At 44.1% G+C, this 23,488-nt stretch overlaps 1 protein-coding gene across 1 annotated transcript in view; it reads left to right on the forward strand.

The window, feature by feature from the left end:
* Nucleotides 1-1,731: 1,731 nt before the first annotated feature.
* YEATS2 (YEATS domain containing 2) overlaps nucleotides 1,732-23,488 on the forward strand; it is a 46,236-nt gene continuing 24,479 nt past the window's right edge. Inside the window, 15 exon segments of the mRNA XM_030455923.1 lie at nucleotides 1,732-1,870; nucleotides 2,328-2,449; nucleotides 5,442-5,539; nucleotides 5,651-5,743; nucleotides 8,431-8,673; nucleotides 10,472-10,587; nucleotides 11,680-11,841; nucleotides 13,476-13,587; nucleotides 14,546-14,590; nucleotides 15,589-15,775; nucleotides 17,299-17,538; nucleotides 19,420-19,578; nucleotides 22,047-22,150; nucleotides 23,445-23,465; nucleotides 23,468-23,486. Coding sequence (XP_030311783.1) covers nucleotides 2,350-2,449; nucleotides 5,442-5,539; nucleotides 5,651-5,743; nucleotides 8,431-8,673; nucleotides 10,472-10,587; nucleotides 11,680-11,841; nucleotides 13,476-13,587; nucleotides 14,546-14,590; nucleotides 15,589-15,775; nucleotides 17,299-17,538; nucleotides 19,420-19,578; nucleotides 22,047-22,150; nucleotides 23,445-23,465; nucleotides 23,468-23,486 — 1,699 coding nt within the window. The 5' untranslated portion in view covers nucleotides 1,732-1,870; nucleotides 2,328-2,349.

Below are 23,488 nucleotides of genomic sequence, written 5' to 3' on the forward strand. Positions count from 1 at the left end.
AAGGTCATGATGATACTGCTGCATCTTCCATGGGTTGTTTTTTTTTTTTTTTCTTGCAGCTTTGAGATGCAGAGCACTGAAGTAGCTGCGTAGTTCTGAACCTACCCCCACTGAGATGAGTCTGTATTTTGTACTACTGAGATACACAGTCATTTTCAAACACCTTCAAACATGAAATAAAACTTGGCAAGCCAACAGCATCTGCTGCAGGTTTAAAGTTTGGCCAGGTTTACAGCAACTGAGTTGGTTTTCTGTGGTGCCAAGAACAAGTTATGACCAAGTTTGATGCTTGCAGAAGTTTTACTTTACTGAAAGACATAACGTTGCTTGAAAGGGAATCTACAGGCTGCAAAGCAATGGAAATATTTTTGAGGGCTGAAGCCCACCGTAAGATATTTTAAGTCTTAAACACAGTCAATCAGTGGCAATATTTTAACCACAGTCTCTTCCTCTTTCCATTTAGCTGGAAAAAGGAAGAAATTGGAAACAAAATTAAGGTATATACATACTTTTCCTGACGAGCATGGTACAAATTTGAGTGTAAGCAACATAAATTTGCCATAGCTCATTTGTTGCTTACTAACAAGTCAGGAAGCCGTTGTAGTGATGGTCCTGAAATGAGAACAAATAAAATTAATTTTAAAATTACCTTAAAGGCTGGCTAATTGGTGTCCTCAAATAATTGTATAAATACACTGCATGAACTACCACAGAGCAAAGCACTGCTTGCCACGAGCTGCACCTGAGAGGTGACTGCATTCTGCCCAAACCCAACACAAACTGAGGTATTACCTCTAGAAATGTGGACCATTTTAGCCTTGATTCGAGAGATTACGAAGTAAGGTGAGTGGTAAGTCTGGTCTAAGATCGTTTTTGCAGCCTATCCTTGTGAGATCAACGTCAAACCTTCCTCCGGTGGAGCTCGGGGGCACAAGCACGGCCTGGGGCCGCCTGAGGGATGAGGGGTTCCTCTTGCACCTCAGTCAACCCACGGCTTTTTTTCTTGGGGCTTGGGGTTTTTTGTTGGTTTGGTTTTTTTTTTTCTCTTTTTTTTTTTTTTCTTTTTTTGCTAATCATCATCCTTGCAGAGTATCCTCTGCGTTAAATGTCTCTCTCAGTACTAATTGCAATAAGGTCGTTTCAACCCGAAGGAGCAGCGGCGCTGGTCTTCCCGCTCTCTTCTCCTTCACACGGGGGCTGTGCTGTGCTGTGCTGTGCTGTGCTGTGCTGTGCTGTGCTGTGCTGTCCTGTCCTGTCCTGTCCTGTCCTGTCCCGTCCCGCCCTCAGCCTCCCACGGAGGGGCCACCTGCCCTCGGCAGCAGGTGCCAGGCCCCCGGGGCGGTCTCCGTCTCCGACCCGCCCCTTCCCCGCTGTCCGCCTGCGCGGGACACGCCCCGGCCGTGACGGGCAGCTCACCGCACACACGGCCCTACGCTGATGGCGGCGGCGCTGCGGGTGTCGGCGGTTCGGGCCGCCGGGGGACAGCGCTGAGCTATCCAGGACAGCGGGCGGGGAAAGGCGGTACAGGAGGCGGGGCCGGACCGGACCGGACCGTACCGTGTCGGGTGGCGTGGTGGCGGCGCGCGGGTGAGCGGCGGGGCGGGTGCGGGAGGAGGGGAGGGAGGAGCGCGAGGCGGCTTTGTGTGTGCAGGCGGGGGAGGGGAGCGGAGCGGAGCGGCGCCCGCTGCGCACGTGGGCCCGGCCGCGCGCTGCCGCCCCTGGCGTGGCCTCGAGGGCACCGCAGCCTCAGCCTCACCTCAGCGGCACCGCCGCTACCGGGACCACCGTGACCGCCCGGAGCGGTTCCTCTCCGCGGGACGGGCCGTGGTTGAGGTTTTCGGCTCTTGAGGGGAAGCGGCGGTGGATCCCGGTGAGGGCGCGGATCAGTGCCGAGGCTCCTGAGGAGCCCTGGAGGACGGGCCGTGGGGCCTCCCGCACGGGCTGCGGGTCGCTGGAGCTCCCGGCTCGTTCCTCCCTCACACCCTCTCACGCCCCCCCACCTCCCCAGGGGTGGTGGTGCCCGTGCGGGGGGAGCTCCCCGGGAGCCACCCCACAGCCGGCAGCGGGGTGTCCGCTCAGTGCCGGGCCCGGGGGGCTGCGGGCAGTGGTCACCGCAGCACGGGCCGGGGGACAGGCAGGAAAAGCTCCCGGGCTGCACAGAACAACACAGCTCCGAGTTTTGCAACTGTGGGCTGATCTGCAGCAAGGGGGGAAGAGGCGTCCCAACTCTTTTGGGGAGGTGCACCTCAGGACTTCCGATGGGGGAGGTTGGCACCTGGCCAGAAGGTTGCTGTGGGTTACTTTAGTGCTTTTATTTGGCCTTTCAGCGGACTAGCAGAGGGAAAGAACATGTCTGGGATCAAGAGAGTGATTGCAGAGAAGGACCCCGACTATGAGGAGATAACCATTGCACATCCCAACAAGAGACACAAAGCAGCTGAACAGTCAGGTAAGCAACAGGGATCGCAGGGGAGGAGCTGGAAACGCTGTGGGTGTGCATGCTGTCTGCAAACGAGTCAGGAAAGGGCTGGGGAATTTGAGAATTGGGAATTTGAGCAAGGGAGCCAGTGATATCTCTGTGTAACCAAATAAAGATGTGATTGTTGAGTATGGAGCTGTTCAGCTACGAGCTAAATAGTAAATCCAGTGTGAGGATGGAAACCTCAGTACCTGATAGCAGGTAGAGCATACCTGCTGGTAGAGCAGCCATGTAGTTTGGTTCCTGTTGCTTGCTGAAGCATTCTCCAGTGCATCTTCCCAGCAGTTGCCCATGTCAAGATCTGCTCCAACATGTGCATCTGTTTTGCTGCTGCTAGAAAGACTGGCAGCTTGTTTACATTTTGGGGGATACAAGTCACAGCACAGCATGGAGTGTGGGGAGAGAAATCAGTGGCCCTGCTATAGGTAGACTGACTTATGCAATGAGAGGTATTTGCAGGAGCAGGCAGATAAAGTGAAGTGGAGCAGTGTGGAAGGGATAGGTCAGTGGACTGGATAGGTTAGGGCTTGAAATATGCAAGAGTGGAGGCGAAGCAGCTACTCAACTGAAGGGAAGATGGATGAAGGAGTGGAGAAAGTAACTTGACGAGTAGGTTTGCATTTGGCATTCTTGGATATGGTTGTTTTGGGAGCCAGGGAGCCGCTTGGCATGGTCTCTGGGACAGGTTGCGGTCACCTCTGGGCAAATGAGAGTTGAGCTTCTTGCCCCTGGGACAGGGAGTAGGCTTGTGATTTTTGGCATTGCACCAGCGAGAGAATCATGATGGGGCAAGCTGATAAACAGAGAGGTGAAAAAACCAAAGGCTGTGGGATCTGCAGAAGATCCAGGAACAGAGCAGGATGCTGGGAGCTACCAGTTAGAGAGAGGCAGATGACAGTTTGGTGGGTGATATTTTGGAGGGCAGTGTTCAGCTTCACAAGGCTGAGCAGGCTGAGCTCTGGGTTGAATGTGTTGCTGGGCAGGTCTTGTCTGCCACATTGGTTCTGGGCTGACAGTGGGGCTGTGCTGGAGCTGGCACTGACAGAAGAGTTTTACCCCTCCTGGCTGCCTGTCCTGCCTGGAAGTAACCACCTTCTGTGGTGGAGTGTCCCAGGGACTGCAGATGAGTTTTTAGTCTGCTTTTGAAGAATCTAATTTAGCAGACAAAATCACTGTCTTGGAAAACTGTCCTTGCCAAAGTGAAGCTTCTGTTCAGGTGATTCCTCCAAGTTTGCTTTTATTTCTTCCTGTGGAAGATCTGCAGCTTTGATACAAGAATTCCTTTGATACACAAATTTCACTCCCGTGATCTTATTAGGGACTGTGGTTGACACTAAGCTGGGAAAAATATGAAAATAAAGTGTTCCTAAAAGCCTCTGTAATATAACCACAAATCCTGAAGTGCTTTCATGGTCATAATGCTGGTACTGATGGCATCATCAGTCTTGAGAAGAGATGCAGTTGTCCTTGTCTGAACTTTACATCTTTTACCTTGTTCTATTTAGGTTTTGTTTTTATTTTTTTAAGTGTAATCTTATTTGTGCAATTCCTAGGCATGGTGTTCATGATTTGAGGAAAATTATATCCCTCTGTTTTTAAATTTTGTATTACTTGTACAGATTCAACCATAAATCTGTTTCAGTGTAGGTTTGAACTATTTCTGATCTTAGAATATAGAAAGCTATTTAGATATAAGTAGAAATATTTAGGATAATATTTTTGTTGCACATCCTTGTTGCAAATAGAAACATGAGTTGCCTTGCTGCTGTTGTAGGTACCTGATCAGACAGTACATAAACTAATTGTAACATACCAGCAAAGTTTTGACTCACCTTTGTTTTCCTTATTCTTTCTATTGGGATATTAGAAACCTCATTAGAAAGATGTCTGCCCTTTAGGACAACAAAGACTTCCTCTGGAGCTCCAAACAAAGTCTTGGTGCTGTTGCCTCCTATTCCACATGGAAACAGTATGAGATTTTTTTTAGAGGAACCCAGACTGATCTGCTTTGCAGTGGGGTTACTGAACTGACACAGAGTGGAGGACTTTTCACAGGCTTGCTTCTAGAAGTTCAGTTGTCAGTGTTCCAAGTTCTTGCCTATAACTTGTTAAAAACAGATGTTGCTTGAACCCCAGAGACACAATTGAGGTGACTTAAAGGAAGGGCAATATTAAAGTCTAGGTGTAGACCAAAAAGAATTGATCTTCCTATCTTCATACATCTTCTAGAAAGGCAAAGCAAGATGCCAAGTTAGTTCTTACTAGTTTGTCATAAGGCATTAACAGAGATTGAAATATTACACTGTGTGCTTTCTGCCAAGGTCGTTAAACTGATGAGAGGCTGAAATTTTTTAAATACCAGGCTGGAAGAAGATTTTTTGAGAGGTGTACCAGCTTTTGATAACATAGTATCCTTTGTGGGTAATAAAGACTTGTAGGCACTCCAGGACGAGCTGCACTTGATACCAGTGCTGAACACAGGAAGTGTTACTTTCCTCTGTTACTGCTGCATGGTGTGGTATAAATTTCCTGGATATGAATTGGGCCAAAGAGAGCAGAAAAATGCTCGTAGTGTTCCAGCAAACTCCTGTGCAGTCCCACTGGTAACTGCACTTCGCCACAGCACGTTTAGGTTTTCCTTTTGCTGTTTACAGCTTTACCAAGACAGAAGCAAACAAACTGGTCCTGTCCTTCCCATCTTCTGTTCTTTGCCATCTCAGACCTTAAAAGGAAAAACCCTTCACATAAGCTACCTTTTAAAGATACATGTGTTTTTTGTTAAAAAAGATTACTTTCTCTTGCAGAAGCGATCCTTCCCTTTTTCTGCGCTTATGCTGCCCTTACTGTCCCTTCAGTTCTCACTCATTAACAATTTCTGATCTTTGTGCTTTGAAACAGAGCCTCAAAAATGGGAATATAAATACTTCCTTCTTTTTTACTTTCCATGTGTGGCCTGGCACAGCTCGAGAAGTTGCTGTGCAGAAGATCGAGGCAATTATAAAAGAACAATTTGCCGTTGAAATGAAGAGTAAAGAGCATGAAATCGAAGTTATAGATCAGGTATAAAGGTTTTGTTCTTAAAAATACATGAGATCCTGGTGTATTTGGGCCTGAGGGGGAGGTTTGGTGCAGTGGGTATCTGTTACTGTATGTTACCTCTTCGTTTTGCAGCGCCTGATTGAAGCAAGGAGGATGATGGACAAGCTGCGTGCCTGCATTGTGGCTAACTATTATGCATCTGCTAGTCTCCTTAAAGCTGGAGAGGTAAGAATTCCTTTGGGAATAAGAATGCTTTAGGGAACATTTGCAAAGGAAGATGTGTAGTTCACTGGCTGTTCATCTGGTGTTGCTTTTGACATGTGATTTTCTGGTGGAATGGTGGAACACAAGCTGCAGATGGGGTGGCAGTGGGAGAGGGAACCTGTGCATCAGCAGCTGGGCCTCAGGCACTTGGCAAAATGAGTCTTCAAGTGGTTGAGTAGGTGTTTAGCAGGCCTGGATTCTGGTTTCTGAAATACTCTGCTTTTTTTCCCCATTATTTGCATGAGAACATCTCCCTTCTCACAGAGTGCACACCTTCTTGTAAAGCTTTGAAAAGTGGTGAAGGTGTTTTCCTGTCTTACAGGAGGAGTGTGGCAGCAGATGGAACTTGGAAGGAAAAAATAAATCAGCAATTCTTGAGGTTCAGGCATTGCCATGAAACCATCCACCCTTTACCTTGCCAGACAGTCTTTTGATGGTTTGGTGAGCTGTCACAGAGAGATTAAAAAATCACAGTATTAAAAAAACAAAACAAAACCCCCAAGCTTTATTAGTTAAACCCCAGTTCTGAGCACTCTGTCTATAGTGGGCTGGTATTTGCAGGTTGTTCGTGATTCTGGAAGACTTGAGATTGACATGTAGTTCACTCCTGTGTAGGTATTTAGTTTCTTTCTTGTCAGTTCAGGGAGTTGATCTAATTTCCAGCAAAGATCTGAGCTGATTTTTGAAAGGTGTGGGTGGGTGTTGCAAACCTTGCTTTTACTCTGGTAAAATGGGAATTTGTCTTCCAAGCAACAGCACACACTGCTTCTCCTGGTTTTCCTTCTATAATTTTATGAAGAACTGGGCTGAGGCAAAAGCAAAAATGTCCAGCTTGTTTTTTCCTCACTGAACTCAAGTTCAGCAAATGGAGTTTAAAAAGGTTGTGGTAAGGCTTTGAGATCCTACTTTGCCCCAGGATTTTTCTGTAGGTGGCTGAAGAATGTGAGCTAGGTCCTGATCAGGGGAAGTACAGTGTTACCATGTATCAGCAAGAGCTGTCTTGCCCCATGCTTTTGTTCTTCCACCATGCATGGTATTTATTTGTTTTTTCCTTGCTGATTTTCACGCTTGCCAGAAATAGCAACATTTTTAATTGTTTCAAAGTATTCACAAAATGTCCTGGTGCATCCTTGCTGTGTTTTGTTTTCCTGTAGTGTTCATGATCTTATGGCTAGTGTAATTGGATCTCCAATTGCATTTTTAATTTTTTCTCTGTAAGTCCTGATTTGCATGCAGGCTAGATCAGTTCTCTCTGTATTTTGAAATTACTACTGGTTTCAGTTTTCTCTGCTACCTATTCTTCATGTGTGGTTAATATGTGTTTGGCTCAGCAGTGAATGACTGCCTTGTTCCTGCTGCTGGGAGTCTTTGTAGTTCAATTCAGAAGGTCTGGGAAGATGATATGTAAATTCCTGACCTGTTCTCATACACATGAACAGTTTTTGAATCCTGTATGACTGGGTTTTGAGGCTTATGATTCTGTATGATTACAGTTTGTGATGTAATTTTGTTAGTGGTATTTGATATATGGATATAACTCCCTTAAGTTGGTAACTGAGAGTTAGTGATTGCTTCACTCATGTACCCAAATGGGCAATTGGAAGGGAGGCTCTCAAATGAACCTTTGAAGTCCAAGGTGTGACCATGTTTAACCCTTCTCCTGCCACCACCTCTCAAGGACAGTTCTGCTGCTCCATAGTAGTCCTGTTTCAGTCTCCATGCCACCTCCACCATTACACTGGCAGAATAATTATGCCAGCACGGGTGATCCAGGTAGTTTGGTCCGGAAAGAAAGAAGCCTCTTTCAGTTCTTACTGTCTGCAAAAAAAAATCTGTCAGTGATGAGCTAGTGTGAGTCTGGCTTCAGGAGCTGGAGTGAGCCTGTCTGTTATTGCTCTGCTGACTTGGTTCATCATTAAATCAAGGTGACAGGGAGGTGGCTGGAAGGAGAAATGGCCAAGGGACACTTGCTCTGAGTGATGGGTGGTTTTCTTCTGTGCTTAAAAGCAAATACAGAAGGGGAAAAAGGCCTTTGTCAGAGTAATGAAAAAAACAAGAGAGATTTAAACGCTCTTCTGCCCTGTCCTCCCCCTTGCAGGTTTAGAAGGATCTAAGATGAGCTCTTGAGAGGTACAGTTTCAGAAAGTTTGCAAGCATGCACCAGCACCTTCCTCTTTCTCTTCTCTTCAGCTTTGGGAGCAGACAGGGAGCTCATAGGTGTAGTTGCCTCATGGGCATTGAGCAGACTGCCAGTCAGTATCAAAAGTGATGCATTCATCTACCCTGCATGCCTGCAGCAGTTGGGCAACTGTGGCCTTTCTGTGGATGGGAGAAGATCACAGGTGCCTGTGCAGGAGGGGAACACATGATTTTCAAGGGGACATTACAGGCATTTGACTAGGCTGCAGTCCTTGTTTACAAAACCAGATGGGTTTCTGTGATCAAAAGGTCTAAAGGAACAGGTTCAGTTTGGGATTGTTTCTGTAGAATTGTTTTAAGCTCTTACCTTCCGTGGCATGCGTTTTTCTTGCAGGACAGCTGATTAAATATTTGCTCTTTCTTCATGAGTTGACTTATTCTCCTCTGGCACAGCTTCATTTTTGTCTGGGCTGCATGGAAACACTGACCCCATCACCTCTTTGTTGCAGGGGGCCAGGTCATGTGATGTGACCATTCTTAATCACCCTTCAATCAAGAAATTCTTGGAATCACCCTCCAGATCATCATCTCCAGCTAACCAGGGCTCAGACACTCCATCTGCCAACCACTCCGAGAGTGACTCGCTTTCCCAGCACAATGACTTTCTCCTGGACAAAGACAATGGCAACTTGGATGCAGAGGAGCAGCTGGCAAGCAGCCTGGACCAGAGACAAAGCAGAAGTACTGGCAGGGTAAAGTAAAACTCCAGTGACCAAGCTGTTGGAGGTGTGTGCTTTTGGCTGGATGCAGTGCTGGCTCCAGGATCTCTTCCTGTTTTCACTCACCTTGCTGAAGATCTGTTTCTTACTCCATCCAACCACTTACTCCCTCTCTCACAGATTGGCTTTGCTGTAAGGCTGACTGAAGTGTATGTAACTTGGGTGACTCCTCTTAACTCAGTCTTGCCCAACAGAGAGGTCAGCCAGGCAGCAGTTCATGTTAGGACACCTCTTTCTGCCACTGTCTCTGTTGGTAGCCTCTGGTAAAGGTGGGTTTTTCACTGTTTCAGCAAAGGGTTTTGCTGTGCAGCTGAAAGTCAGGTGAGAAAGGGAAGAGCCTGGAGAGAAGAGCAAGATGTGTTATTCCCAGCAGTGTTTCTCAGAAGTAATGCTGCTGCCTGGCCCTGGGTGCCCGTGGGGACTGCATTGCTTAGAGTGATTGAGCCACTGGAGTTTGGTGTTTTGCCTCCTCAGCAGTCCATGATGGAAACAGTGACAGCAGTGAATGAGCTCAGCTAGGAGTGTGAGCTGATAGAGCCTGGGTGCAGAGTTTCTGTTGTTTTCTTTTGGTAGTGCTGTTGTGCTAATATCACTGCTTGTCTGACCCAGGTTAAAAGGACTTTTTTTCATTATTTTCCCCATCCTTTTTTCTGGGTTAATTTTGACCTGGGTCTGTTCCCTTTATGTCTCACTGTGCAGCTACAGAAATGCTTCACCTGTTGGCTGCAGTTAGCTCAGCAGGGGAGAGACCCTCACTGGCTGCAGGTGAAATGTGCCTCAGTGGGCAAGATGAAGCTCTTCATTTTCCTAGCAATTTGTCAAACTGTCAGGCCTGCCAGAGGAGTACAGCCTCTTAACCCTAACCAGGAACAGGTTCATTCTGCAGCTGGACAAGCTGTAGTAATATACAGCAGAAAGAGCAATGATTCTGCCCCCACTGAGCAGCATGACACCCGTGATAACAAGGCTGCAGTTTGTTGTTTATTGCCCTGCCTGGGGTCCACAGCAGAAGGCAAATACACAATATCTGATGTGGACCCACCTTTATCATGAACCCTCAGCCCCTGATTCCCATGCAAGCAGCAGTGCAGCCTGCAGGTGGTCCTGTCATCCTCTGAGCAGTCTTGGCTGCTGCTCAATAGCTGAGATTGTGTTACCAAGTTGCTTAGGCTGGATTTATTACTCCCAAGTATTGCCATGGATTTGCAGCTTTCTCTAGGTGTGGATGGTGTGGTGTGGCTGACTGCTGTCCCTGTTGAGCTGGAGCTGAATTCTTGTCACAGCTCCAGCCTCGATTCTTCACTGTGAAGCAACACTTGAGTCCTGCAAAGCAGCAGAGTCTGGGAATGAGAAAGATTCATATTTTCAGAAGCCACTTGTGAGAGATTTAGCTTTGTTTCTGATTAGTCACCAACATGGTGCCACTCTAGCAGTGCTTAATGTTTTTCAGACAGTTCAGTGGCAGTGCTTCTGAAACCCAAGCTGAAGTCATGGCTCAGATCCATGGCATGTCACATAAAGCACACTCAGTGAAGCCCTGCAGTGTCCACTTGGCTGGGTAGTATGGCATTGTTGTGTGCCTGAGTTGCCTGAATGTGCCTAGATAGCAATACAAGTATTTTTAGAGATGATTCGTTGTTGGTTTCTCATTTAACTGTGCAGCTTTACTTTTTTTTTTAACACTACCTTACTTCTCTAGTACTGAACAAAATAATGGTTAAGGGGAATGTTTGGTTTCCTGTTTGCCTTTCTCTTCTTCCCCTCCCCTCAGGGAAGTTTGGGTGTTTCAAGCTCCCAGAAACCAGGACAACGAAATGCTGGGCTGTCCCAGGATGAAACCTCACGGCTTTATGTGAAGAAAACCATTGTGGTTGGCAACGTCTCCAAGTTAGTATTCAGCACCTGAGAGTTGGGCTGGTGTGTCAAACTGAGTTAGAGGTTAACATTTGGAGACGAAGTTGCTAGGCTGTCACCTGTGAGGCATTACCACTGAACACAAGGTTGTGTGTTCACAGGCACTCCTTGAATGTCTGTGTGAGTTCCTTTGTGTGAGGAACAGGTGTTTTAGGAGTGTTTTTATATATGTGTGTATATATATATATATGTATGCATATATGTATATATATACATAGAGTCTTTAAGATGTGTTTCTCTCAAGGGGAGTCTTAGCCTTTCCTGAGCAAGTTTGAAAAGCAGGTTGTTCTAATGGCTAATTCTTTGTGTCCACAGGGAAAATGTTGGGTTTTAACAAACAAACAAACAAAAACCCCAAACCTTATCAGAATGAGAAAAACTGAAAGTCCAGCATAGTTTGAAGACATCAATTTGTACAGTTTATATTTATAATTTTTTTCCCCAAGTTTTAAGACAGGTAAATGTAAATAGACATAACTTTTCAACTTCAAAAAAATTAGTTCATTTTAGGAAACTCTGGACAAGTCCACATTTTAACTCTCCACCCTGGTACTACTTGTGTTAGACTTTTCCTCTTGCACAGAAAGTAGCAAACATTTGCTGATCCTAAGAATGGACTTGGAACCAAGTGTTTACTATTAAGTTTCTTAAAAATTTATAAGAAGAATTGTTATTATTTGTAGTTTTGATAGCAGAGTTGCTGTTGATGTGTTCTGGTGGGGTTTTCCTTCCTGGTATTTCAGAATAAGATGTAGAAAGGGATTTGACAGTGGTAGACTGTTAAAGTTAAGTCACCCTAATTAAGAGTCAGATGTTTAAATGGATGGATTTCATATGAGAGTTATGCACTAAAATAGAGAAAATGTGTTGGAAATACTGTAGATTATGGAAACTACTTTCTGGGTGATCTGTCAGAGTAAGGAATAGTGAGCAGAACTCCACATGGACAAGGTTCACACGGGAGTTTTATTATCCCAAATGTTTTCCCCTAATCTTTACCAAAATGCTTTTTGCGATATCTATTTGGGATTTTTATCTTGTTTTGTTTTTTAATTTTGTTGCCAGGTACATCCCCCCTGACAAGAGAGAAGAAAATGACCAGTCAACCCATAAATGGATGGTGTATGTCCGAGGCTCTAGGAGAGAACCCAGCATAAATCATTTTGTCAAGAAAGTTTGGTTCTTCCTCCATCCCAGTTACAAACCTAATGACCTGGTAGAAGTGAGGTAATAAGGAATTATTCCAGTCACTGTTACAGTCTTTGTGCTTTCCAGGCTTTCAGGGGCAAGTTTTCTTTGAAAGTTAGCAATTTCTTTTTCTGGTTAAATATTCCATGTCTGTCTCTAACCTCTGGCTTGTCCTGATTTACTCCAAAATCATAGTAAGAATAAATCAGTTTTTATGTAACAAACATACTGAATAGGGTGGGTTTTTTCTGTTTGGTTAGTTGGCTGGTTTTTTTGTTTGGTTGGCTTGCTACTAACTAAACCATTCAGTTACTGCATTTCATGTTATTCATGTGTGTTATGCTTTCTGCTTGTGCAGGGTAGACTTGTGTTGTTAAAAGAGGTTTTCTACCTTCCATCCATTCCAGTGTGGAAAATAAAGAGGAATCTCAGAAAGATATTTTGCCCACATGTGGTTTGGGGGCAAGAAATTGAATCCCTCTCCCAAATCCTTATCCACTGCAGTGAGATCAGTGGCACTGGCTTCATGCTTCAAGGAATTTCCTGTCAGTGTAGTGGTGCTGGTGCTACAGAAACAGGGCAGCTCCTCTGTCCTCTCCTAGGTAGATTTAAAGCTGTAACTGGGGTCAGTTCTCTGTTGACTTCTGCAGGGAAATGCCCTGTCAGTCTTTCATTCTTGCTCACTTGAACAAGGCAGCAGGAATTAGCCTTCAAAATACTATGTGTTCCCAAATTCTCCATGGAAGTTCAGCTGTCTCCTGGGTACAGATTAGCAACTTCATTCTAGGAAAATTGCTGAAAGGTAACCCCAGAAAGTCTGACCTGAGAAAAGTGTTGGCAAGGCTTATTAATGTTTCTGAGGAGGCAACCCTGAACAGGACAAAAGCAAACTCCTTTGTGTATGAAATAGTAAATTACACTGCTGCTGTCTTTTCATGCCTTTCTCAGTTTCCAGTATCTGTTGTCAGTGCTGTTTGTCTTCTGTTTCTTCTGTCTTCTTCCTCTGATTAATTGGTTTCTTGTCCCACAGTCCCAGTCATTGTAGTGAACATTAATGTTCTGGGCTAAAAATAGCCTTTAGAGGGCTTGTTTTTTGTTACATTGCAAAACTACAGTTGGGATTTACAATAACAGCCAGCTGAAATACTAAGGAACACTTATTATTGGAGATAAATATGCCCTTCTTTTTCAGCTTGGAGAGTGACAGTTGTCAGCTTAGATGTTCTTGTTGTCTGTTCTTGTTTTGTCTGTATGATGTTCTCATGTTGCATGTTCTTTCTTGCTACTAGGTAGGGAGGAGCAGAAAGCAATTGCAGAATGCTGCATTGAAAGTTCACAGCTGTGTCCTAGGAGCTTATTTGTGGTTTTTTTTAACAGTATTTTTTACTTGACATTAGACAGCTTGTTTTTTTTCCAAAGACACTTGTTTCCTGTGTTCTCTCATCCAGCAGTGTTTTACCATTTTCTTCCCTGTCTCTTGTGCAAAATAAAAGTATGTTTTCAGTTGTCTAAATCTGTAAAATTCTCATTTCTGTGGTTGCATTCTCTCTGTGGTGAATAGCAGGCCTGAAGAAAGCTTCAACTAGAAAAGCAATCCCTGGCTTTCTGAAAGTGTGGTAGGTGAAAGCTGTACTGCTTCTGCATCCATAACATGAACCAACATTTGTTTCCAGAGAGCCTCCTTTTCACCTGACCAGGAGAGGCTGGGGAGAATTCCCTGTGAGGGTCCAGATACACTTCAAGGACAGCCAGAACAAGAGGATTGATATCATACACAATTTGAAGGTATTTGAAAAAAGTGTTTGAGAGAAAGGCAATTAAATGAGCTCTCCTGCATAATCTAGAATAGGCTCTGCTTGTGTTTGTGCTTCTGCCTCTCTGTTGTGTATGTCCTGCTGGCTATTTGCATGTCAAAAGTTGAGCTGGAAAATCAGAAAAGATCCAGGAAAGCCTCTTTACCTTGGATATAGCTGAGTGATGTGGTAGAGAAGGAACTCAGCCCTGCAAGAGTTGGAACTGATTCTGCTTAGAGTAGCAAGGCATTTACTTGGTGTTTCCCTGCAGCTGGAGATGTTTATCATGCTCTTGCTGTGTGCTGCAGGACTGTCTTTCTGTTAGTGAGGTGGTTGCTGTGTGTGTTCTGTTCCTTGGGCAGTTGCTTGAGATTATCCCTTGGCAGGGAGGGCCAAGATTCACCATTCCTTCCTTGTTCTTTTTGCCTTATTTTTCAACTCATTCACCTGTCTTGTGACACTCAGTAGGATTTATAATATGCAGCAGTCCTGGAAAATTAGGCTATTGCCCTAGTTTTCTTTCTAATTAGTAGTCCCTGGCATTAATGGAATTAAGTCCTGAGCTGGTGTAGTTTCCTGTTTTTTTGAGCAGCTTGGTTGGTTTTATTTAAACCAACCTCCGCCTGCATTAATGAATTTCATGCTAAATAACTCATTGCAACCCCAAATATGACTGACTAAAAAATAATTTCCCCCCCTCATTCTGTTTTTTTTCTCATGTAGTTCAGCTTTTTGTTTTTTCTTCTTTCTACTTCAGTATGGTCTTTGGGTCGTGGTTGGCTTTTTTGCAAGAGACAGAGTACTTTGTGACTCTGTGGCCTCAAAGAATTGCATGCTCTGCTGCTCAACTTACCCTGTTTCAACTTCTTCCAAGCAAATTGTATTGTAAATTCTAGCTAAAATACTGCTATGCCCTGGTTAATATAAATATATTGCATTGTTTTACCCAGCTGGACAGGACCTACACAGGCCTGCAGACACTTGGAGCAGAAACGGTGAGTGGGATGGATGTCGTGATTTGATTGCCTTTGGTATGTTTAAAAAAAAATATACACAGGTATAAGTATGGAGTCAGATCCAGAGACTTTCTTGAATGTAGGTTTTGCTCTCTTCTTAAATGAAATTATTATGACACCCTGTCACTACTAATGACAACAGTAATTTTTTTTTTCCCGTTTGTAGATCAGGGGAGACAAGTTTTAGCTCTTCTTCCATAAAGAACTTGCACTGGAGCTTTATTTTTACTATTTCTTTGTGGAGCTTCTTTTACAAGTATCTCTGTTTACATTCTGATGTGCTGCAGATCTCATACATAATTTGTTAGAGATCATTTAAACTATCCTGTTGAAATACTGAGGTATAATAAGTACTTCGAGTGACTTTGTCTGTTCAAATTAATTGTCTTAAAGGAAAATGAGCTGCTTAAAACTTAAAATAAAATCATTAATTGACTCATAGTTTGCTATGTCTCCAAAGGGTTTTTTTTGCATTATTTTCCCCTTGCTGTTACTATTGAAATTATGATGAAATTTCATTATTTTAGTGGAAGAAAATAGTAATGTGAAATGCCTGCTGTGATTAAAGGAAACTTTTGAAGAACAGATAATGTGATTTGTTTCTCAAGGCTCTATCAAGAGCAAGCTGCAGTTTGTGCTCATCCCTGAAGGGATTTGCAGTCCTTTCCTTAGTGGGATGCTTCTGGTTGCTCTCTGTACTCCTTCCAGTGTTCAGTGTTTACATTACCCCACAGGCTGAGATGTGCTGGTTTACTGTGGGGGTTAAATGTTAAATGTTTTTCAGATCCTTACTTTAGCTTAGGTGCTGCTGGACCTCTGGGAAGTCTCTCTGAAATGAAAGGAAATGTTATACAGAGGGGGGGAAAAAGGGAGACATTTCTAGACATCAAATAAAAAGAAAAGAAATAGTTGTTTTCACTTTTTATCTTTACCTGACTACCAAATATTCATATCTTCCTTTTTCATATTAATGGAAGGTAGTGGATGTGGAGCTGCATAGGCATTCCCTTGGGGAGGAGTACCTCTTCTCCCAGTCTTCAGAGTCTGACATTTCTGATGTTCCTACATCCTTATCACTGCCACTGAGCATCCCAGCACCAGTCAAGGCTTCTTCACCCATTAAACAGCTGCAGGACTCCAGCCCAGATGCTTCTGTGGACAAAGGTAAAGTGGCTGTGGGTGAAATTTGAGTTCTTGGAACTTAAGCTCTTCTGGATGCCTCCTCCTAATTCCTGACTGTCAGTGCTACCTGCTCCTTGCTTACCCCAGGTGATCACTTCCTCAGTGTACTCTTCTGAAATGTAATTCAGAAATTGTGGTTCATCCGGGTTTTGGGTTTGTTTCTGTGATCTGGAGTGAGTGGAGTGGGTTCTGTTTTGGCAGACATAGTGAATATGGAGCTATGCATCAGATGCAGTTGAAAAACAGGTTGTTGAATAGCACTTGTAGTTTTGTTTTTGGCAATCTGCTTTCAGAGGATGTTTTAGGTTTCTGAATGTTTTGGGGACTGTATCTACATTTAAGGAACTGTTCTAGTGGTGTGTGTCAGGTTGTGGTTGTGCCTAACTTGAGCTGACTGTGAAGGAACAAAAATGACCACATAACTCTGGTGTTCAAAGCAGAGAGTGAAAAAGACCCTGTGTGTTTGCCTGAGAGATGGTATCTGTGCATGTCATGGTCTCATTCTCACCTTCCCCTGCAAGAAAAGGAAACACAGTACCCTTTGCAGTGGGGCAGCAGTGTATGCCTTAGGATAATGTGAATTTCCTGGCCCCTTGGGCACACTGTTTTTTATTTTGTGTCAAGTAGGAAAAACTGTGTTTCTGAGCATTTAGCTCTATTTTCTGAAATATATGGTGTTAGGGCTTACATAAGAGACCTTGGTTAACTGGGCTAGAGAAACAAGGGTGTCTTTTATGGTTTGCACATGTCAGTGTTAGAGACTTACTTTAAAAAGCAGATTTCTAATTCAAATCACAGTTTGATGCAATGTGGTCTGATTTATCCTTTTGCTCATGTGTCCAAGGAATGGCTTGAAGCTGGTGCATGGTGCACTTTGTGATGAGTGCTGCCATGCTGCTGCTGGTGTTCTGGCTCAGCAAGAAGTCTGTCCACTGTTTATATGCAGTGTTTTCTGGTGGCCAAAAAAGGAGCACTACAGCCAACAGGAAGGGAGTGAACCATCTCACTCCTTACACTGACAGGCAGTGACTTCTCTTGTAAACTTCAAGTTTATTGAGCTTCTAAGGTAGATTCTTTAACCCAAAAGGTAGTAAGTAGGTGGTCTCCTTGTGCTCTTACTCCAAAAAATGCACTGCAAGATTCTCTGTGGAGATCCAGCCTTAGTACCGTGGAGCCCTAACCGAGGACTCTTGAGACTACCAGCAGCTTTTGTTCAATGGAAGGGTCATTCCAAGGAAATGTGCAGGAGGTGGTTGCTCACCCACCACAGCTGAAGCAGTCTGCATGGTAGCTTTTTATTCTTCTGTTCAGCAGCAAATCCCATGGGCTTACCCAGGAGGAACCCTGTACCCCACCTGTTCCCGCTTCAGCTACCACTTGCTTTTGCTTCCTACCTTCAAAATCGTGTTTGTCGTAGCTGAGTTTTGTTTGTGTTGAGAAGCACAGTAAGGAATTAGATGTCTCAGCCTAAGAACTATTTCTCTTCTTTTCCCTGTTTTAATCAGGATTCTCTGGAAATGCTGAAACCGAAAGACATGCCACGTTTTATTCCCTGCCATCTTCGATAGAACGGACTCCCACCAAGTTAGCCACACAGAAAGTTGCCTTTGGCTCTCATGGAAATTCAGCCTTTCAACCCATTGCAGCTAGCTGTAAAATAGTGCCTCAAGGTCAGAGTCCAAGCCCTGCAGAGTCACCAGGAAAATCCTTCCAGCCTATCACCATGAGTTGCAAGATTGTATCAGGTGAATGTTAGTTTACTTACCCGAGTGCTTCACCCTGGAAAAGAGAGTGAACCAGTTGGACTTTTGTGTCCTCCCGTGATTTCCTGCCAATGTTTAAACACCAGGCAGTAGGAGACTAGAATAAGGAGTTAAACACAGTGTTAAAGGAAAAAAAACTCAAGTGTGAAATGTATCACATCAGATCCAAAGCAGGATGAGAGCTGTTCTCTCCCTGTTCCTGAATGATTTCAAGTATGAAAAGATAGTCTTTAACTGGACTGCTGCCCACATCTTCTGTGTGGGGTATTTATGCGGACAGAAGTCATTCTTCTCCCTCCTGCTTTCAGACAGCTAGGATGGATTAAGAAGAAAACTTCCTGGTTATTGGGCAGATAATTCTCAATGAGAATGATCCCTCAAATGATCCCTCTTGTACTTACAATATCTCCTCAGATGGAACAGCTTAGGTCTTCCTCTTCCAAAAGTCCACCCTCTGTTGGATTAAATTGTCAGCTGACTGCAGTGAGCAATGTGATGGATAGCTTCTGAACCAAACATGGTCAAGGTGCTGTTTACTCATTTCACTTATAGTCCCTTCCCTGCCTGGGCATGATCCCTTCCACTGGATGATGTTTTACATCAGAAAGTTTTAATATGCAGCTCACCATGTCAAGTGTTATAAACCTGAAAGTTGACCTGTTACATCCCTTCATTTCCTGGTGTTCAGGGTAGAGAGAATGAAACACCAGTTATCAGAGTATGTGATTTATGGTGATTACTCTCAGCTAATTTCCCTTAACTGTGGCTGGTTTGTTGGTTTTTTAAAATTATATTTCAATATTTTTCCTTAACATCTTAAAACTGTACTCAGGCTGATTTACATTTGAATCTCTGCCACGTGCTTTCTTCTTTCTTAATAAACTCTTCTCTTGATCTTCTTTTCCCAAGGCTTCCCAGAAAGCTAGAATTACAGGGGCTAGCCTGTCTTTCTCAAAATCCTTGGACTGTTCTCAGTTGATCTCTGCCATTTAAATGTTTCCCTGCTAAATATTTTTCCAAGGTTTGCTGTCTGCCAAGAAGTGTCAACTCTTTCAGCTTTCAAAAGCAGTTTATAAGGCATGGACATTTTATCTGATCAGCATGCATGTTCCATTTTAATTGTCAGTCACTGCCAAGAAAGCAGATTAACAGGCAGTTTGAACGCTTTAGTGTGTTTTGCTGCACTCTCGTTATGGCCTCTGATCGACTTGCCTTCTTTGTCCCTTTTCTCTGCGTTTCCTGTTTAACCCCTTCTCATCCCAGGCTCTTTTCGTTGTTCTTGTTCTGTTCTTCTGCTCCGTTGCTGCAGAAAGTGGCATTGTTTTTAGTTTTCCTTTCAAGGCCCTTGCTGCTGTAGTGAGGGAGGCCAGCTGGAGAGAGAAGCAACTATCTCTCATGGGTGTCTGATGGCTGTTGTATCACACTCAGCTTTTTTTTACATGAACTGCTTCAGTTCCTCTCTGTGCATGGCCCTGCCTCCATGGGCTCGCCACCAGGGAAGGAGACACTTGTTTAAGGAGCTCTGCTCTTCTTCTTCATCTCCTTGGGTGGAGGACTGGTCTTGGCAGTGAGAACGAATAGAACAGCCCTCAGGATTCAGGATGGACCAAGTGCCTTCTCAAGGTCCATTTGTTGCCCTGCTTGTTCCTGGTAGGCAGAGAATGCGCAGGGTTATGTATGAGCCATAGTGTTTTACATGCCTTTCCCTTTCCTTCTCTGAGTTCTGTGATCTCTCTCCGCCTGGGAAACACATCCTCAAAAAAAAATTTCCTTTTCTAAGCCACTCTAAAAGTACTGCTTTTGCTGTATTTTTGTGTTGTTACAACATTTACAAGATGGAAGCATTGGACTTTTTTCCTTAAGGTTCTCCAATATCGACCCCTAGTCCATCTCCACTACCTCGTACCCCAACCTCCACTCCGGTGCACATGAAGCAAGGTTCTGCTAGCTCAGTCATTAATAATCCTTATATTCTTGTGGACAAGCCTGGACAGATGGTTGGAGCGGCAGCCACAAGCACAGGTGTGTAGTGTGATCACAGAAGGCAGTGGCTTGGTCTTACCCATCCCAGTTTATTCTCCCGTGAAAATGATGAGTGTAACAGCAGGATTTCAGGTTGTGAAGATGCAGAAACACTGCAAAGAAAGAGGGAGGTACCGGTGGTTTGCACAGCTGAGCTGTGTCTCAGACTGTAATCTGACTCCTTTTAGGAAATGGCTCATAGTTGCAAGCACTGGGGAATTCAGAGAAACCTCCTCGAAGAGAGCCTGTTCTTTGCAGGCAAAAGGGGAAGAGTTAAAATCATGTAGGGCTGTGGTGCACAGAGGTTTATACAAAAACTCTGCACAGGTGTTTGGGTGAGAACTGCTTGCCATGGGCAAAAAGCTCACCATGAGCTTGCAGTGACTGCAGAACAGTTTTGGGGGCCCAGTGCACACTACTTTAGATGTATTGAAATGTGTATAAACCAGAAAAGCAGACATCTTGGGTTTTGCTATTGCTCTTAATTTGCTGGTCTGATTTCAGCTGGTTTGGATTACTTTTTTACTGCACTCCCTGGGTGCTTCAGTTGGTGGCATAAGCCCTGGGGGCCAGGGAGAGGGCTGAACTGCAGGAGACAGGTGATTGCTATGGCAGTCAATTGGTAATCTTTGTGTCGGGGTTGGAGAAGGGGTTACTCAAACCTCTTTATTTTTTAATTGTTTGGTATTTTTTTGTGATTTCTTTTTTTTGTTGGGATTTGTGACCAAGAGCCACCATCTATTTAAACACCACTACTTGTTTGTTTGTTTGTGTGTGTGCTTTGCCAGCATCCTCAGAAGGATGCTTGAGCCATGTGGTTGAACTGCAGCATCCATGTAATGCACAAATGTTTTTCTGACTGTGGTTGGAAAGTGGCAAAACTTCTTCCTTTTAGTAAAATTCCTCCTTTTATCTGAGGTAACACAGCTCTCATACTCCATTTCATCACAGATGGAATTGGCAGGGAAACACGGTCAATGCTGTGTTTTTAAAAAATTGTGGTTTGGAGTTTTCTTGGTAACACTGATGCTGTTTCACCAATAGGATTTTGCTGGGTGGGGGGGGTTTTTTGGTTGCTTGGGGTTTTCTGCCTTTTTTCTCTTTTCTGTTTCTTCTTTACCTCCAGCCTGAACTGTCCACTCTACATGTCATTTGCCATGGTTTGGGTAATATCTTTGTGTTCTTGTAGTAGAGATCTGTAACAATAGGGTAGGGTTTTAGGTGCACCAGATGATTTGGACATACAGGTGGTAATGCCATTTCAGGTGCAGTTTTCCACCACATTAGTGTGAGGTAAGTACAGGCTGGCCTGGGAGAAACTGCTTGCTGCCTCTCCCTCCCTTGCACTCCTTACACTTCCCTGTTCAAGTCAGCTCAGGTCAGTGGCAGAGGAGAAAAGTAAATACTCTCCTCTCTCCAAATGAGGTTTTGTTGCAGATAGCCTCATCACCAGACCCTGTGTGAGGGAGCAAGAGGGAATGTGGAATGGGCTTTTTTGGCAGCTGCAGCCGTGCTGGATTGTTGTGTCATGGGATACTCCAGAGAAAGTCACAGGGATGTTTTGAGAAAACTGTTGATCATACTTTAAAGGAGTGGTGAGATGGAAAGCCAGCATTCCCAAACCCCAGTACTTTGAGCAGTGGCTACTCATTTACTTTTATATTTAAATGCAGATTGTAGAGCAACTGTCTAAGAGACTGTATGCAGATCATGACTGTGTTTTCATGTATGTAATTGATGGCTTTGCCATCTCTGAAACAAATGAAGCTAACAAACCAAACCAACAGCAGTAACAGAACTGCTGCTGAGCAGCAGAGTGTTGTGTGCACACTGATAATTCTGGGTAAGTTTGGTCCTGGACCCCTATCCATCTCAGAGGGTCAGGAGAGTTCTGTAGCACACGTTAATATTGCAAGAGCAGTTTTCTGCAGACAGTTGATCCCCATGTCTTCATTCCTACTTTGTTTCTTTACCCTACTTATTCTATCTCTTCCTCTTGTTCCTCCTCACTTTCCCTTACTCCTTTCTGGTCTTTTTGTTTCTTCCCACACCAGCCTCTTCCAAGCCTCCCCCTGTGCCAGCTTCTGATGGTGGTGTAGGTTCAGAGGGCTTCTGGGCAGTGGAGTGAATTCCATCTGCAGCAGGAGGTTCTGACTGGCAGCTCAGCTACAGTCCTAATTTCCCATGTTGGCACCTGTAGCTGTTGCCCTCAGCCACTGAGGAAGATACCTGACCATTTGCTTGCAGGAAACAGAGCTCTGGGTACCCAAGTAACCCTTCTGAGGTGTGGATTCTGCAGGTGTAAATTCAGTGGTGGGTTTGCTTTGTGCTCATGCCCACACCCAGTGGTGTAAGTAATGCAGAATACAGGAGGTGAAATGGTGTGCTCATTGTTAGAACAGGTTTCATGTGTTGAGAGGCACTGCTCCCTGGCCCTCACCAATATCTGCTTTATTTCCTGATACCAGGGAGCCCGACGAGCAAACTGAGCACTGTTTGTCAGGCCTCTCATGGAACTGGATCTCCTGTATCAAAGACCCATGGGAGCAGTTTTGTCACCTCAGCTGTCAAGGTAATGTTCTTATTAGGTGAGGTACTTCCAGCTGCCTCTTGAATAGAGCTTTCTAATATTACAGATTTCTGTATTTCAAGCAAGTTCTTCTGGTTGTTGTTTCACGTGAAGGTTTGCTATGTCTAACAGATGGAGCCTTAAAAGAACATGGTACTAGTGTCACTTCATGCATCTGTAATTAGATTTGCTTACACCTCTGTTACAGGCTCTGCTCTTTTCTACAAGGAAACCCATGGAGGGCACAGCTCTCAAAAATGTTTTTACCTTTCAGAAAAGCTCTTCTGTGGCTGACTTTCATCTCCTTGACTTTGTTGGTGACAGCATGTGATTAAACCAGGGGTACTTACCTCAAAACCTTGACTCTGTTCATTATTTTTGTACAATAGTTTTTCTTAGCAGGCTGAAAATAGCTCATTTTGTGGTTTTGCAACTGCCTGCATTTAGAAAAATGTTTGTGTAAACAGTGGAGTAGCCCAAATGTGGAAACAAACAGTGGTGAGCAGGGGTTCATGCTTCAGATCTGCAAAGTTCAAGAGGTATGGTGATGAACTGTCTAACATCAAGATTCCTATATCTTGTGCTAGGAAGGATATTTCTGGCAGGGAAGTGGTGTCAGTGAGGCTTCTGAAAGCAGCTTGTGGGTGTGGCTGTTGAAAATGGGAGCTTTTTCCCTGTCTCCAAGTCACAGGAATATTGATGCAGAATGTCTGTTAGGGAAATGTGTTGGAGACTTGCCATCTGAAGCAATTAGTTTGGGGGTAGCATTTTAAGTGTTACTTGTGCAGCTAGCTGTTCAGCTTTTAAGAGCTTGTCTGTTCAGCTGGATTTCACTTATCTATGTTGAAAACCCATTCATTAGTCGTATTTTTTCACTGATTTCACTGAGTAAGTTCTTTCTGAAAGGTTTTTTATGAGTCAAAGTAGGCACATCATGATTAGAAACAATTAGAATTCTGTATTTCCAGGGCAAAGTTAAAAAACTGAACATATTTAAATACATATATATACATATAGTCAGTAGGTTGTGCATTTTACTTTATGTAAAAAAAGGCTTGGTGGAAAAGCTGTAATGTTACAGTTACTGCTTTTGGAGATGTACTTTCCAATTATAAATTTGCTTTGTATGTTAATATGAAGTATTTATACTCCTTGTACTTAAGTATTGACCTGATTTTGGAAATGTTATTTGTCTGGCCTGCTCAAATGGTCCATCCTACCCTTTATATAACACTCGTTGTTTTATTTCTGTATTGGACATTTCACAGATTTTTGCTCCATGTCTACCTTTTTGCAGCAGGAGGACTCTCTGTTTGCCCACCCATGCCACCCCTCTGTCCA

The sequence above is a fragment of the Calypte anna genome, chromosome 9, assembly GCF_003957555.1.
Source record: "Calypte anna isolate BGI_N300 chromosome 9, bCalAnn1_v1.p, whole genome shotgun sequence".
Lineage (NCBI taxonomy): Eukaryota > Metazoa > Chordata > Aves > Apodiformes > Trochilidae > Calypte > Calypte anna.